The following is an 18,132-nucleotide window of genomic DNA, read 5'->3' on the forward strand; positions in this document are numbered from 1 at the left end:
AAAGCCAGTAACTACTCAAGGTCCGCTGTTGAAATGGTGCACTTAGTAAAAGTCTAATGTACAACCAGGGCAGCTGTTCACCTGTAATTCTGATTACTTTTAATTTAATAGTACTATCATCAAGTAAAATAAGTAGGAAGCCAGTCCCAAAACCTGTACAATGAAGTGTGAAGTTTTCATGGAAAACTCATTTAGTCATATTATGCCTTCAGTATTTAATAGTCATTTGGGTTTCTGCTGTAAGATCCTAAGAAGGATTGTCACCTATGAGTTCAAAAACAACTTCCTATAGTCTTTCTGGCAAATTGGTATTGGTAATGTTTCCCATAAACATACCCTGTAACTCTAAGACCCAAAATATGAGTTGTACACTGCTCCATTTGAAATAAATGCTGGATGTACAAACCAATGTAAGGAAAACATTGAGTTGTGAATGCTGTAGAGATTGACAATTAGAAATGGAACAATCAAGATCCTTGTGGATAATGTTTAATACTTTTTATTAGATCCATGGACAAGAAGGTACTTTGACTCACTAGCCAGAATTACAGCCAGCTGACTTGACGTGAGACATTTAGGATGTGGCAACCTGCCAACCAGCTCGTTCAGGTGAGAACAGGTTAATGTGAAAGAAGAAACTGGGATCAGTTTCAAAATTTAAAAGTAGCTTAATTTGTTTGAAATATTGTAATGTGAATGTTCTAATAAAAGGTTCAAGTAATCTGTTTCCAGACCTTCATTTCATACTCGCTTTACATTTAAGCAGTTATGCATTCTGACCAACTGGTGCAAGACCTAGATTCATCTGAATAATCTGTATAATGTGCACAGGAGATAGCAAACTCTCTCCACTAAATTTGAGTTACTTTGAATTCAGACTTAAGACTTGCTGTAGCAATAGATAAGATGCCTGTTTTTACAAAGAGATCAACTGTGCAATATGAAAAGGTTAAAGATGCACCCCTTAAAACCAAGGGTGTATAGTTCTGGTCACTGAAATGTAATTTTTCTGACTAACTTGAAGCACTATATTGTTACTTAAATAGGTGAACTGACTTTTGAGGCTGACTGGGGAGCACAAACCCTTTACCCTAAAGACTAGTAGTATTAGTCCTCCTTCCATAAATCATCTCTTGCATGTTCAGACAGCTAGTAATGGATTAAATTAAGCCCATTCTGAGATCCTTATGCCATCTTCTAGGTAGGCTGTGCATTTGTGACTAGAATTTGGCGAGAACAAACTAAGAAAAACAAATATTACATCCTTTGCTTACAGTGGGTACCTGACTAGTTTTAACCAAAAAGCACTGCTTGCATTGCTCATTAGAATTTGACAGGGGAGGGAAAAAAACTTGCCTGATTGTCTTATATAAAACACAGCCAATGTGCTACATCATAGCCATGCATAACTACGCAAAGTACATTTCATCTTTAATAGTTTACCTGCATGGGGTATCAGCTGTTTCTAACAAATTCAACTGTTATGCCAGATTTTTAATGGTTATACTGTAGACCTAACACATGGACTGTCTACAACTCAAAATGTACTTAAACTGGTAAGTTGACCTATCAAGCCTACATTAACAAAAGGGTTATTCTTCCATGCAGCAAATGCTGTTAGTAATTTTTAAACATAACCATAATGCCCAAGGAATTTTGCCCTGAGTGACATGTACAATACACAATATTTTATGGCTCAGAACAGTTGGGGGGGGGGGGCACTAACAGTGGCTTAAAGCTTGTACAGGATGAAACTTATTTCCATAAACAAATCACATGCATTATTGGGTTTGTACCTACAATAAGTAAATTATCAACATATACTCTATACTGGCCTCTCTACATGGTTTGGAAAGTGGAAAGAGTAGCACTTGTGCCTCACAGCTCCTTGGCTGTGTATTCAGATATGGTTTTGAACCGGTGTGGGTTTCCTCCTACAGTCCAAAGCAGTGTTTTAGGTGAACTGGTGACTCACTTGCCTGTAGAATGTGCAAGTGCCCTCCTTCACCTTCTAACAGGTTGCCAGTACAGGCTCTGGACCACCACGATTAAATATTCCTGAAAAATAAAGTGTAAAATGTTTGCAATTTCAAACATCTGTAATATGAGGCACCAGTGTCCTATAGGTTTAGGGCTGAGTAGAAAGGCAAAACTCTCAGCATTAAAGGAATGCCAACAGACTTTATGCAAAACTTCTTTTAGTCTCTAAAAAGATTCATGCTTTGGGTAATTATTTCTAACATACTAGACTAGCTGGTCCAGTGAAAGTTCTGGGTTTATCTACAGCAGTCTAAAGACAGAACCCAGAATGCAAAACTGACCATTCACATTTATTCTTCTCCTTTTCCAACCATTTCACCAGGTTACCAGTATTAGTGATGCAGCATTCCCCCCCCCCCAAAGCTTACCCATCAGTGCTTTTAATAACAGAAGTCTGCTGTATCCCAAGGAGAACCAACAATCTTATGGCCACGCAGACATCACAACAACTGAATGCACACAACCTACAGACACCTACTGACTAGAGCAGGAGAACTTAGAGGGGACTCTGTGTATTATATGTTCTCTATAACTCAAAGGACCTGAACAATAAATATTAAAGGTTGGAAATTTAACAGTCGTTCAATTTTGGTATAAATTTAATTTAGGGTAAAGGTTTAACAATGCCCCCAACTAACCGTTTTAATTCCTGGTTCATTGATTCAGAAGAGTTTTGTGTGTTTTCCAGTGATACAAAAAGTACCTTCAGAGAAAAAGGAGCTCAATCATCTGAATCATCAGAATTGTCCCTCAGCTCTTTGAGCATCTTCAGGAATATTTGGTGTTGGAGATCTTTTTCCACAGTAGGGTCTTGAGGTTGTTAAGAACAAGGGAATGATGGACCTCTATCTGGCTGGCAAGGCCACTGAGGGTTACACAGGTGCGCAGCTGTTTTTCCAAATCCACACGCAGGTCTGGTGGAGAACCAAAGAGGAGGTAGTCCTGGAGTAGCCGGCACACCTTGGCTAGATTGGGCTGCACTACCTCTGTATTGCACTGTTTCACCAATTTGTCGCAGGTGGCAGTGCAGTCTTTGCCATAGGTGCAGTCGCTGTTGGTCTCGCACTGGCGGCCTTTCAGATAGCTGCGTACCGCAGTCTCAGACGCCACGCTGCGCAGATCAGCCATTTTGCAGTCGTACTTTCCATTGTAGCCCACGTGCCGAGGGCTAGCGTCACACATGAGGAAACTGCCGTAGGATCCGTGAAAAATCTCTTCCACGAACTCCAGCAGCCCGATTGTGATGCGAGCGCGACGGGGCCAGGCCGGGGCCAGCCACTGGTTCAGAGTAGTGCTTAGGGCTATGGGGACGAGGGGCTGTAGGTAGCTGGGAACCTCCAGCCTGTAGAGGGCGCTGTGGCCCACAAGCTCTGTTACATAGAGGTCCCCACAGAAGCCAAGTAGCTTTGGGGTGTGCTCCTTCTCCTGCAGTGCCATCATAAGGAGGAATTCATTGACCTGGAGCAATGCCCACACAGACTTTGCCTCAGCCAGAGAGACCTTCCCATCTTTGTTCACATCAGCCAGGTTAATGACAAGCCCTACTAGGGCTCCCAGAGAGGGGTGCTCCCCCAAGTTTGCCTGCAGGGTATGAGACAAAAACATTCTTTGTGAAATAGATACATACTTCCGAGATGAATTTGAATGAATCCCTTAAACACTAAATGACTGACTTGTCTCTGAAAGCTATAATCATGCAAGTTACTTTACCTACTACGTTGTGTACGAAAGGAACACTTGGCACTGCAGCGATACAAGTGCTATATTCACTTCCCCTAATACCCCCTTGTGTAACCACGGAGCAAAACTTCAGTCTGGAAGCTCATCCATCAAACTGAAAATACTACTACAATCAATACAGGAGAAGTTGCGTGCGATTTTTTTTTTTTTTAAATTCTTAATGAAATAGAACCTTAAGGAAATTGTGCAGCATTTGCCGGAACTCATCCATGGAGGTGCCCCGGGTTGGTTTGTCAAAGAGGGTCATCTCTTGTCGAACCAGGGAGTCTGGACTCCCATCACCCCTTGAGTTGTCCTCAATGCCACATTTTATAATCACTGACTTCTCCTTCCAAACGCCACTGTAAACCTGCAAGATAAGCGGTTCCAGAACTTGACACTGGGACATGTTGTAAATCCTTATTTTAGCTTTTATTTTCACTTCTCAGCTTGCATAGTGTGTGCTTGGTAGATGTCTTCTGCAATACACACAAGTGCTTCTACTACATACCTGATGAGTGGGTGAGGAAGACAAACATCGCTGCAGCTTCAATGTGCTCTCCTCACACAGGGACTTGCAGGATGATCCAGAAATAATGCCCCTCTTGTAGTGATCACACTGGCGGAGGAGGGAAGGTGTGAAGCCAGCGACAACACAACCGGCCGTATTTTGAGCAATCATTATTAACTGCATCCTGTTAGTTCTAAACATCGGTGAGTGCGGGATAAAGATGGCTGCAACACCGTGATGATCCGGAGCCGAGGGCCAACAAATCTCCCTCAGTCAACCCATAATTAATAGAATACAGTAACCAGAACAGAGCAAAACCACAGCATATAAATGTTATGGGGTGTCCTTTTTCTAATACACAAAGTATCTGGATACTGCTGGTGCTCTCCTTGTACATATTCTCTTTCAGACGTTACACTTGTCACATTCTATATTTTATACATACATTCAAGAACAAAAAATGGCTTCCACTGTCAAAATATTTCTCACACACCACCAGGGGGCCAGGTGCACAATCAGTACTGCGAAATATCAGGCTGTTTGATTAAAAAAAAATAAATAAATAAAGATCAGTCTAAACTGGCAACCAGTCCAGAGGGAACAGGTTTTCTGCAGAGATCTTTGGTTAACCATCATTTCAGATGAGCTCCTGACTTCTCCTCTGGCTCTGTTCTCTCGCCATCATTCCTGTCGTCCTTCCTCTGTGCGTTTTAGGATGAGCGTACGCTTGTTTTGGGATTTGAGGTATTGGCAGTGATCCACGTTCACCTTCTGCGGACAAAAATATGGGATGCGCTCTTAAGACGGCTGGGTAATTTTTCCTGGAGCAGTTCAGGGTAAGTACCTTGCTCAAGGATACTACAGAGGGACTGTGGATTCGAATCTAGCTCGTGTAATTCTAAGGTGACGGCCCCGAGCGCTACACCATCACCTGCGAGTGTAGCGGTGTCAATTTTCTAAGAACGCACTGCAGCAAATATACGTAACATTTGCATCCAACTAAAAAAGCCAAGAGGTGAATGTATTTCACTTAGAGAATAGTTTTACTAACCTGTGTGGGACTTCTGGGCTACTGACATGTTAAATATTTTAATTCACTTGTTCAGATATTAATAAAACGTGCGTACGTATTAACCTTTCCAAACAAGCAATACAGTTATAGAAATGTGTAACACGTAAATCAAAATCTTAGCTAAGCCTGATAAGGAACTCAACAACAACAACAGAAACCATTTAGTATACAAAACATATAATGAATAAGATCGATCCATTTTCATTACAAATGATTGTTGTATCATTCTTCACATAACTGAAATCTCACACTGGGTTGTACCAGAAATATTACAGCAGGAAACACAGGTTTGCAACCTTACCCACAGGGCCAGGAAAACACAATTGCATCTGTATAGTTTGTAATGTGACCCAGTAACTGGAGCTGTCAATTTACACATCCATTTGTTGTTCGAGTGCATAGTGTGAGCGCATCCAAAGCACTTCACACAGATGCCTTGCTGTAAAGTGACAAAAATAACCACCCTGTGAGGATTTTGCTCCCAGCTGACAAACACTGCCGTGGCTGGAGGCCTAGTCAAGAGTTACAGCCGTCTTCCCCGCTGTAACCAGGAAAAGGGTCCCAGAACTGCAGCTTCAAGAGCTACTTTCGTCCTCCGCCAAATATTATTATTAAATCTGGGGAAACGTGAGCTGTAGCCTGGCAAGGGCTAGACTGTTCTAAATCTCTAATGCAGAAGCAGTGGGGTGCACAGCCTGTCTGTAATAACGGCCTCTTTGCAGCCTCACATACCAGCAGTTACATCAGCTGTAGTCGACAGGAAGCCAACACCAAGGCCCTCTCACCTGACATTCAATGGCTGAATGTCTAAACAAGAACATTTCATTTAATTTCAAAAATAGAAAAACAGAAACCCACCATACACGTGACAACAGATTTATCTGCAAAAATACCCAGACAAGTACTGATATGATGTTCATTTTAAAAAAATTTCAAGAAAACTGGCGTCTTGAGAAAACCTGGGGCGGCACGATGGCACAGCAAGTATCGTTGCTTTATCACAGTATTCGGACAGCGCAAGAGGACCTGAGTTCAATCCCAGCTCAGTCTGTCTGCAGTTTGCATATTCTCCCTGTGTTCATGTGGGTTTCCTCTGGGTGCTCTGGTTTCTTCCCACCATTCAAAGACATGTTCCAAGTGAACTAGTGACTTGAAATTGCCCATAATGTGTGTGTGAGAGAGAGTTGCTCTGGTGTATAGATGACTGATTGGCTGTAAGTGGTGTACTGCAGTGTATCTAGGGCAGTAAGTCACCTTAAGGGAAAAAGGTGTCATCTAAATACTACGTAGTACTCTTTGCAAGTCTCTTTAGAGAAAAGCTCCTGTTCAATGAATAAATGTAAAGCTAAGTGATTGAAGTTTTCTAGTACTTTCTTGATTTACTTTAAAGTGTTCCAGTACTCGCTAGATCACCAGTACTAACATATCAAAAAGTAATGTGTAACTAGTTATAGATTATATTAATATCAACTGATCAATCCCTACACCCCAACAAGAGCAGTAATGCTCCTTCACCTCCAGCCATTTGCTTACTACACTCAGATCAAATACAGAATTGAAAGTCTATCAGAACAAAATCTGTCTCTCACTACTGCTGAATCCCTTGTAACCTTCAAGCAAGATGAGAAAACATCTCTCAGACTCATGTACCTCCTAATCTGATGACAATTTTGTAAACGAGTCCATCACCATCTGCTAGGATTATCTATGTATTTGCTGTTTGATTCTCATTTCTATAAGCTGGTACAGAAGGAATGCTTATCAGCAAAAATAGTCTCAGACAAGCAGATGAACTTTGAATACTGTACATCTTGGAAGCTCTTTACCTATTGTTGAATGAACTTTTTTTTTTTTTTTTTTTTTTTACCTTGGGTTATATGTTGCTTGGGAAAAAACAGCATCTGCCACATACATGAATGTAAAACTGAAATGTAAAATTAAGAAGCATGTTGGAAGACGGTAAGACATTAGAGCTTTACCTTTACAGTTAATGTTTTTCTCTAAAACATGACATATACCCGAGAGTAAACAAAAGTGCATTTCATCATCAGACAAAAAGCTACAGATGCAAAGTCAGTGTGTTCGATGCCACCATTTTAGTGGTCACACACTTGACAAGCAGCTGCATACAGAATTGATAGGAAATACAGAGAGGATTGTGACAAGGTGTAATTCAAGTTTCTAATGCAGTTAGGAGATCCAGAGAGAAGTGGGTCCAGACAGATGCCTTTTGAGACCCTTCTTGAACATAGAAAGGAATTCTGCAGTTTCCCTTGACTTCTGTGACTGAACAATCTTCTAATAATCATGAAAAAGTCTAAACCTACTATTTATGTATTTCATTTCTGTCCTCTAAGCAGCAATGAAAGCTACATGTTGCATAATAAGGAACTCACTTTAAAGGTCACAGCGCTATGTGACAGTTTGGGGGACCACAGTGAAAAATGAGGGTTACTTACAATGACCATCTGACACACGTGACCGCGGCAGAGCTCCGAGTAGGAGGAGTAGTGCATGTAGATGACCCAGCTCCCCACCAGAACACCAAGCCATGCCAAAAAGAGGTACTTCACTTTAATGGCTGGGAGGCGACCCTGTAAGGTACAAGGTGAGAGAAGGAAGCCAGGGTTCAAGCAGAGACAGATTATAACCAGAGTGTTGTGGGACAAGGGATCAACATGCATAAGCACATACTATCTATTCTTGAGAAATAATGGTGCGCTCTTTCTAAGTTTTATTTTAAATGCTTCATAAATAAAATGGGTAATAAACTGAAAACCTTTTTCAACCTAGTTTACCCTCTTCGCAACACAAACCATCTTTACCCAAAGGCTACATATTTTAATCCGACCTTTGGTAAAATATGGGACACCAGGACGTGATTTCCAACTCAGAGGATCAAAAACAATATTTTTTTAATAAGCAAGGAACCAAGGACATATGCACAATAAATACTCATTAAAAAGAGATAATCCCCTCCATCCAAACTTGAAACCACTGACGGCTCTTCCTCCCCTGCTTTATATACATTCATAATGCGGGGTGTTGTTTCCCCCCTAAGCAGTTTTCAGAAGTCAAAATAATAAATTTTAAACAAATCCTCTAGAGGGGGAGTTCAAAAGTCACATCCAAAACAATGTATATTTAGTTCAGTCCCCCAAGGAACAACACATGTAAATGGTAACCTCAAGGAAAAGAAAGGGGGGGGGAAAAAAAAAAAAAAAAAAAAAAGCATAAAGCAGCTCAGAAGCGATTTGAACAGGTTCCTAGTTTTTCTATTCTGGCCTACAATTCATACAGGTTAAATTATATGCTAAATATACTGTCAGGTTTAAAATTATAAGTCAAGTAACTTAGAACAATGCATGAGTAATTGAACAAAAATTATTTATCCATTTAGCAGATGCCCCCCCCCCCCACCAAGCAACTTACTGTGTTCAGCTAGTGAAAATGTTTCACCAATTTACACAGCTGGTACATCTTTATTGGAGCAGTTCAGTGTTGAGTACCTTGCTCAAGGGAGCTAGAGGAAGAATAAGGATTCCATTCAGAGGATGGCTTTAAGCACTATGCCACCTGCTGCCCCCAGGAATATTAAGTTAACCAATTCAGTTGTAAACTGCAAAAAACTCCCCCACCCTCCTCAGAGAACTAGATGTATCCTTTGGATCATCATCCTGCGCAGCCTACTTTCTCCGAGGGATCGATTTCAAGAAACATGGAAACACTGCACTGTCAACATAAATGAGTCATTAACTGTTTAACATCTATAAAATATTGTCGCAAGGTCGCACCTTACTGTTATTTACCTTGGCTTTATCTTGCATGTCCAGCAACGTGCAAGAGAAATGGTAGCAGGTTGTTTATTTCCCCAACAAACCTAATTCTGATCATTTTCTGCTTGGTGCAAGAAAGACTTCTGGAAAGTTTCGCTTTGAAATTGCAAGCACAACGTGGGGGAGCTGCAGTGGTACCTTGAAGAAAATGCTTAAATGCAGCATACAGTATAAAAGTAGAGATGTGTGAGTTGCTGCAAAAATGACCATCCGTGAACAAATTAAATAACGTAATAACACCCAGCTCGCAGTGTTGATGGACTCCAGCACCTGAAAGATGTGACCCATTTTCAGATTCCAGTTATCTGGGAAACCAGACCCAATTCCCACCAGGGAAGCTATTAAATCAACCAGGCTTCAAGTCAACATAACAAATAGTTCCTCTGTTACAAGCAATTCATTTTCTAGCGCACCAATATCCTTCTGAGAGATGCCCCCAGGCCGGCGCAGTGCTACGCGATCCCGAAGAAAATCTAATCACGGCCTCTCGGTCTGCCTCATAATTAAGTTTGGACAAAGTGAATTCGGCCACTTTAACCAGCCAGGGTAGTGATATGGTGACAGATAAACCAATTAATCCTAGACACATGCAGAACACAAGAGGCAGACAACAACTACTCATATTCAAAATAAACTAAACCAAATCCCGATCTGACAGAAAAATCAACATCAGCAGTAGTTCAAAGGGAAGGGGTGCCATTGTGCTCTTCTCATACGGCCAGCATTTGAAATTATAGCTGCTTCTATTAGACAAATCCAATTTCACACATTCCAAAATGTCTGTTCAGACCACTTCACGCACTCTCCCTTCCATTCCAATCTGAGAGTGAAATTAATGAAAAATACTAAGAGGGTGAATTTGAACCTCCACCACAAGTACAAAAGATGAATAGGTTTTGTTACTTGACTTTGTTGAAGGTTAAGATGTCTTATGACCAGTCATTACTTTATGCATGCAGGACTGACACTCCTCTGGGGTAAAGACCATCAGGGAAACACTCCAACACATCATTCAATGAGTTAGTTATCCCCTTGGAGAATTTAGCCAAAAAGATTCAAAAATGGAACAGTGAGCTCAAAGGCAAAGTGTTATACTGCTTCTACCTCTATTTTTATTACATGCAAACTCCACACAGACTGAGCTAGATTCAAACCCACAGCCAAGAACCTGTTAGTAACACATGCTGACCATAACTACCGATTCCAACCGCAAGCACAGCGACAGTCCACTTCCATTTCAAACAATAATTATGCAATTTTACAAATGTGGCAAAAAGGCTCTTCCCTATAGGAATGTAGCCTCATACCTGATTTTTGAGAAGAATTACACACACACACACACACACATTTTCGGAACCGCTTGTCCCTTACGGGGTCACGGGGAACCGGAGCCTACCCGGCAACACAGGGCGTAAGGCCGGAGGGGGAAGGGGACACACCCAGGACGGGACGCCAGTCCGCCGCAAGGCACCCCAAGCAGGACTTGAACCCCAGACCCACCGGAGAGCAGGACTGCGGTCCAACCCACTGCGCCACCGCACCCCCTAAGAATTACAATAATACGATTTTTTTTTTTTTTAGAATAATGCTAAGAGAATGTTTAACAGCATTTAAACTCTCGTGCAAAACAGGAGACGGTACACCAACATTGTAGTCAAGTTCACTTACTTGGACTATCAAACACTTAATCATCTATTAATTACAAGCCAGTTAGAGCAGCTCTTCTTACTGTAGCTATAGAAAAATCATCAGTACATGCACAACCTTGGCAAAATTAAGTTCAGGCTGATTTTACTTGAATGCAAAATAAAAGATTTGCCAGCCATGTGTAATGTGCATCAAACTCAACTGCAAAATATGTATGCATGAAATCATAGTTAATAATGACGTGAATTTACAGCACTTTCTGGAAATGTATTTTACCCACAAGGGTAACAGTAAACATACCTCCTCGGGTTAGTATCATGTATCTCGGAGTCTCCGAATCAGACAAAAGCAGGTAATTGGGAAAAGGCTGCTGAGTGCCCCTGAATGTCACTGCATGAGTACAACAAGTGACCATAGCAGGAAAGGGCCAGCAGGTGGCATAATGGTTGGAGTGGCTGCATTTGGACTCTTGAGGTTACAGGATCGAATCCCACCCCTTGATGTCATATTCTCCAGAAAGGTACCTACCCCAGACTGCTCCAGCAAAACAGTTATCCTGCTCTATAAATGGGTAAAATAACTGTAGGCTGCTTAATATTTAAACTACAACTGAAACAGACAAACATACTGCTGGAAAATAGGGTTTGAAAGGGTTTCTCCCAAATATCAGATTTGTTCAGTTTAAAGGAAAGCAAACTGAAATGAAAGGTTAAACATGTAAATTGATTCTTTAACCAATCAAATATTTCACGTATAAGGTTAGCTCTCTTGGAGTGGAAATAAGAGTTAATGCTTCATAAAGGTTCTTTATAAATGAGAAGAATTTGATCATTACCTACTGATACTCATTTCACGTATCGGATGACGTCAACGTAATGCTCTTCATTAAAAAGTAACATTTCTGCTTCTTCAAAAGGTTGCCCTGCTTTTGTACCATTGGAAAATATGCTTAGCCTGAAACTGATATCTAAATTTGTAAAATGAAGGTTACTTTGGCAAGAAGTGTCAGCTGACCTACAAAATTTTAACAGTATCTCCATCTTATAAATCTTTACTGTGTGTGCAAATGGAAATTTTGTCTTCCTTTGTTATGTTCACAGATTCATGGATCCTGTAAACCAATAAGTTACAACACTTGATACAGACAGCAAATATACATGTATCCTGTATAAGAGCTATACTTAATGAACAATGCATTACTGGTTACATTAATCACACTGGTTGTGAGATTACAAACTTCTCAGCAACAATTACTATTAACTATTAATGAAATGTCCACCCAGGCTGCTGGTTGCTGAAGAAAACTGCTATGGAAAGACTAGTGAAATCATCAGATTTCTTTGTAAGAACTACACTGTGACTAAACACAACAACCAGTTATTTAAACACATTTTTAAAAAAATACATAAGGCAGATTACACAATGCTTCACTATAACCTTCTGTTGTCACTCCTCACTCGAGTTGTTGGTTACTAAATGCCTGCAATCCTAGTTGGAGTTTCCACTAAGCACTTAAGCCACTTTTCAGGGTTAGAGATAATTTTTCATTAATGATATTCCAGCAATAATAAAGTTTCATCTCACTGAGTTTCTTTTTCAGGTGGTCCACAGAAAACATAAAACACAAGGAAGTGAGAAGTGTACTGGTTTTTTTGAATCAAACATTTCAACAAAACAAAATTTTTCAAATTTCAACATCACTGCTGCCGCCTGAAAAATCCCGCTCTTGCCTCCCAGCCTGCAAGGATGTCGAGGATGCTGACATTTACATTTTGTTCATTTAGCAAATGCCTTTCTCCAACGTGACATAAAACTCAAGGGTAAAGGAGTGCGTTTCACAACAGATAGACACACAATATTTCAGAAGCACAATCAATTTATCCAGTACTGCCATTTCTGCTGGTGCACATTACATGAGTAGCTGCACATAAAACTGACAACAATACCCTCACCTGCTCTATTTCATCTGACTGACAAACTATGAGGAGCAAGCAAACTCTTGGTCCCAGTTATGTTTGTAAGTAGGGGACCAACGTTTTTAAATAACTGACTTATGCATGCAAAATACATATGACATGTGTATGTCTGAATTATTTAAGTATGCATGCTGACCTAATGATTAGTGTTCTAGTCTTGTAATTTAAAGGTTCCTTGTTGAAATTCCAATCCTGCTGTACTACCCTTGATGGATACACTTACCCTGCATTGATGCAGTAAGTGTACCCTGATCTATGGTAAATTACTGTAAAGTTCATTATCTGCAAGTCGACTTGGACAAATGAGTCGTCTTAATAATAATAATAATAATAATAATAATAATAATAAACCATTTAGGAGGCTGTCCAGACAAAAACTGTACATATATTATATATTTTATTTATTTATTTATTTTTTTACCTGTACCCCTTTGGACAAAGGGCAGAAAAGTACCAAATGCACAAGTCGTCGTAAGCTGGTCATCCTCATAGGTGCGGAGTGCAGGACGCGCGCGCGCAAACGCAAATGACTGACATCAGCGCACCTTCGGTCCTCGCGAGCCGCGCGTCCACGCGCCGTTGCGCTCGCGGAGCATCTCAACGGGACGCGGGGGTTTCCTCAGTACGTCCGACCTAGTAGCTACGTCCGGGGGCGTGCGTTAGCAGTGAAAAATTTCGCGTAAAACAAAATAACAAAACATATATAAGGACACTGATCGCAAAAAGCCAACGAGCACTCAACGAACGAGTCTCTCCCTCCGCGGGTCAAGCCGGCTGCCCGAATTTTCAAAACCTCTGCTGCGGAAAGAACGCGCAGCGCTTCGTACTTCCCCAGCAAGCGCCGAAATGCGCCGTAAAAAATAACAACAATAACACTGAAAATGTACTCTAGTTACATTAGGCTTAGCCGGGAGCAAACACTAGGATGACAACACTCCTAATTATTCGACGACGGAGGGCTGCAACGATTCAATCATCATGCCCGAACGGTAGTCAGCGCCGGTGGTCCTTTTTTTGTTGCTCTCCGAGAAGCTTTAACGATACCCATCACTTTCCATACGCACGCGCCGTCTTTTTTTATTATTAAATAAATACAGGTAGCAGCTACAACCAAGACCGACACCGCACAAGCCCAGTAATGCAACTGCTGTGCTTCGGAGAAACGGATAAGCCCCAATTAAAGGGGAAGCGGCGTTTAAAGAAAGGGTTCATTTTGGCCTGCCGACATAAATTTGCGCTCGTGTAGGAAAGACTTCGTGCGCCTTCACTTAACATGATTGAAGGCGCAGTCAATATGTACGGTGTGTCATCTCTACGGGCACTTCAGCGAGTACTTCATTTAAAGGATGATTATTTTTCCACGTCACTTGAACTCTTTTTTTTAACGACTTTTGCTGCAGTCCTGTAATCTAGTTAGCATTTTGTTACATTATAAATATCCATAAACATCCCCATTCTAAAGTCATCTATGTTTGTGGAGGATATAAGGAAGATACCAATTGGTCACTGAACTTCCTTTGATTGTGTTCCTCTTGGTTCTGGGAATTTATTGATTAGTTGCTCCTGACTGTGACAAATGTATCAAACTGTAGTTGTTATTAATTTGTTTTCTTTCAATATTTAATTAGAATGAGGCGTAAAAAAAATCCATAAGGTGCAAAAATAATGGCTGTTCTGCTTTCCAGGTCCAATAGTTTCAATTTCCACTCCGTGTTCTCGGGGTTCATCTCCTGGCCAGTCGATCCACCCTCTGACCCACCTGCCCTGTTCAGTAACAGGAAGGCTTGAAGGCCAGTGCTGTGGGCTCCAGTGTGATCTGGGATGTCCTCCAGACAAAAGACAAAGCCAGACCTTCCACACATGGCTGGCCTGGAGCGCATAAGTAATGTGACACAACCATGTCAGTCTGACAGTTTGTGTGATTTAGAAGCAGCACCTTAATCTGGTCGCCAGTGCCGGGGGGCTAGGAAATTCTGGCAAGTATGAAAGAGGGAAAAAATTTAACAAGCAAAGAACATTAGGGAAAATAAGGAAAAAGGGGGAGACAGAAATTTAATGCAACTTAAATTTACCTTTCAAAATTATGTTTCTTCAGCTTCTCTATCAGTCAGATGGTTTAGAATTAGGATGTTATATAACACACACACACACACATTTTCAGAACCGCTTGTCCCATACGGGGGTCACGGGGAACCGGAACCTACCCGGCAACACAGGGCGTACATATTCAACAAATATGTTGATTAACATATTATTGTGTTAATCAACAAAATTCAGTTGGTATTTACCCCTCTTTTGGCATATTTCAGAGTGAAAGAACCTACAAACACCAAAATCACACCCTGCTGGTCACTCCTCGAGTACACTATAAGAATGGGGGGAATTTCCAATGCATATAATGTTCTTAAGATTCTCATATATACATTTTTTTACCTTGTAATTCCTTGACCATATAACTCCTACAAATCCAAACATGTAAGGGGGGGGGGGGTTTAAGGCAAAGAACAATTCTGACCCACATTACTGTGAAATTACCCAAACTGAGGCTAAATATTTCTGAAGGTCTTTAACTGTGCTGCTCCAGTGGCTGGAACAGTATGATCATTTGTTTTACTCCAGTGGACTAGAAACATGGAGGAATGAGCCTTTGAACTCCAGTTTGTGTTTACAGACATGGTTGGACTGAGATCTCCAGCCATAATGCATGTCCACCTTAAAGCCGTGCTGCAGTCAATCGGAGAAGCAAGTCGCTATGAAGAAATTTTTCACTTCGCATGCGTCTTTGAGGACACGCCACACAAGTAAATTATTTATTCGCATATGACCAGCAACACCGATCTGGATATACAACTGTTAGAATAAATTTGACTGAAAATAAACAATATTTGTCAAATTCTGGACTCTCATTCATCTTGCAAAGGATTTGCTGCTGTGCACACAAGGGTTAGCTGCAACCAGTGTTCAGTACTGGGAAAACTGTGCCATATATTATTTAGAGAGTCTCCTTTGTGTACATATGTGTGCTGTCATCCTGTTTTGCTCAAGACATCCAATATTACATGAGCAATGTAGTATATCAGGTGTGAATCCAATATGGACAATTCAGAAACACAGAATGAGAAAGAACAAACAGTTTTTCATTCTGTTTATCATAATAATGCCCTCAGAATAAAGACGAGAGAGCTGCTAGTATCTTTTTTGTAATGATATTATGGTTGAGTTGTTTAGGTATGTGAAAACAAGGCTTATCTTTCCAATTACAAGAAAGGAGAAGGGATAGAAGTGAACTGGTTTGCCACCACTGTGTTTATGGATCTGGCATACGGTGAGAAACTCTGAAGAATATAGGATCCAGTTCTGAGATTTAACTGCTGTGGTGAATGTGGCTTTGCCTCTCAGTGTCTCTCTGCTGCTAATCCTTCAGGCTCCAATGGGCTGTTTCACATCTGCTCTTTCTCTGACATGACGCAATGTTAGTGGGTATAGTTGTGCATTTATGTGTGCTGTCATCAAATGCTATGCTTTTCATACTGAGTCCCACAACCAGACAAGTAGAAGATTTGCATAGAAGTGGTGGTGTGTATTTACTTCAAAAAAATATTTATAAAGAATAAGATAATAGTCACATTAACAGACAATTTCTCTTAATGGAATCAAACCTGTTAACCCTTTACAGATTCTAGCATCAAAAACAAAATACACACAAGAACACTTGGAGTAAACATTGAAAAAGGTACTTAGCCTAAACTGCTTGCGAATAATATCTTAGTGTGTAAATCATTAAGATAGCAAGTTATGTATGTTTTACTCAACTGTGTACTCAGCTTTTAAAGAATATGAAGCTGAATAAAGTACCATCTGGATGAATTAAATAACATGGCCAGAATCAGTTCTTTCTGTCAATGACATAAAGTCAACTTTATGTCATTGACAGAATAGCATGCACATTCTAGTTGTATCTGGTCCTCTGGTATTCCTCCACAAAGTGACATTAATATTGCAGGGATGAGTTGGAGCTGCATGTTTAACACTAATGTGTTTAGTGTTAATTCTAACTGAATGGAGACACTGCATGGGTGAAGGGTCACTGATACTCGACTGATGTGCCTGCAGCCTCTGTCCACATTAAGCTTAGTCTTTCTCTGAGGTTATTTTATTTTCGTAAGCTTCTTCTAATAAAATTGATTTGGGGCCATGTCTTATGTTCTTTAGTCTGCTGGGAGTTAATTGCATTTCTGTGGAAACAAAATATTCTCTAAATTCAGCGGATCCTTGGGTGTGCTTTACATCCAAGAATAGTATATTTATTATTCATAGAGGTGAGAAGGGCACTGGGAATCTGATCATTTTCAGACAGCCTTGATACATCACTGTCTAAGAGCAGAAATGCCTGAGTCACCATGGTGACAAACAGACACTCAGAGGCTCATTGAGCAACTATGCCAGCTTTAAGTTCTTGTCAGTTTGGAGGTCAACAAGGCCAAATATTGCACGTGTTTGGACAGGACACTGTCAGCATGGAAATGCTTATGGCAATTTTTCCATGACAAGGAATTTTTCGATCCCCAGGTCTCAAGCACAGTTCTACTCTTGTTTACCAGTCTACTGCCTCACTCAAGTTATTTTAATGCATTTAAAATATAAACCACAATCATGAAAATGATTCAGTCCTCATCAGGCACAAAATTGTGAGTTCCCACCCGTAAATATGATGGCTACTATTTCATGTTACAATTAACAGTGCTGAAACTATGCTGAACAATAAAACATGAGGAATTTAATTTTCCATTTTTCCCTGGTAGGAGACAACTGTGACATATGATCACCATAGCTTCCGATTGTCTATTTCAGCCACCGGTTCACAGTGAGAAGGTGCTGAATGACATGGACAGAGAGATACAAGGACCAGGGAGACACTCATTTGCAGAAGGATCAGGTGGATTACCCGGGCTAGAGAACTACAGATCCTTTTTTGATTAACCTTTGCGTTTAGCTGAACACAGAACTTGAGTGAAGATAAAGACATTGTGTGTGCTGCTGCCTGGGTGGAATTTTGGGAGGTTTCTTGTATCCTGTTTTGTGCTATTTCTCACTTTTGTGGAGGTTGTGAAAGATTTCATTTAATTTGTGTTGTTTTCTTGCGTTTTAATAAAAAAGACCACTGGCCCGAAGTTTGACTTTCTACCTCCTGTTGGCCAATTATTTTGTCTTTTTCTGAAACCATGTTCCAGTCCTGCATTTTTGCAAACAAACCTTGCTTCTGAGGTCAACAAACCTGAATCTAAGTTTCATCCTGGGAGAAGAATCAATAACAACATGATTTTCGGCAGG

At 40.7% G+C, this 18,132-nt stretch overlaps 1 protein-coding gene across 4 annotated transcripts; it reads right to left on the reverse strand.

Moving 5' to 3' along the window:
* Positions 1-74: 74 nt before the first annotated feature.
* On the reverse strand, positions 75-13,963 carry dipk1b (divergent protein kinase domain 1B). Of its 4 annotated transcripts, none has more exons than XR_001965378.2 (5): positions 7,802-8,534; positions 4,271-4,378; positions 3,953-4,129; positions 2,679-3,621; positions 75-2,058 (listed from the first exon to the last, which is right to left on the reverse strand). XR_001965378.2 is itself a non-coding variant. In XM_018736820.2 (5 exons), the coding sequence occupies exons 1-5, from the start codon at positions 13,289-13,291 to the stop codon at positions 2,809-2,811; spliced, it is 1,302 nt and encodes a 433-aa protein (XP_018592336.1). In that variant the 5' UTR covers positions 13,292-13,963; the 3' UTR covers positions 75-2,808. The 4 variants fall into 4 exon arrangements, 3 of the variants coding, with proteins under 3 accessions (XP_018592336.1, XP_018592337.1, XP_018592335.1); XM_018736820.2 differs by adding an exon at positions 13,223-13,963 and having other exon boundaries at positions 75-3,621; positions 7,802-7,936; XM_018736821.2 differs by adding an exon at positions 8,775-10,479 and having other exon boundaries at positions 75-3,621; positions 7,802-7,936.
* Positions 13,964-18,132: the final 4,169 nt, after the last annotated feature.

This window comes from Scleropages formosus, chromosome 6 (genome assembly GCF_900964775.1).
Source record: "Scleropages formosus chromosome 6, fSclFor1.1, whole genome shotgun sequence".
Lineage (NCBI taxonomy): Eukaryota > Metazoa > Chordata > Actinopteri > Osteoglossiformes > Osteoglossidae > Scleropages > Scleropages formosus.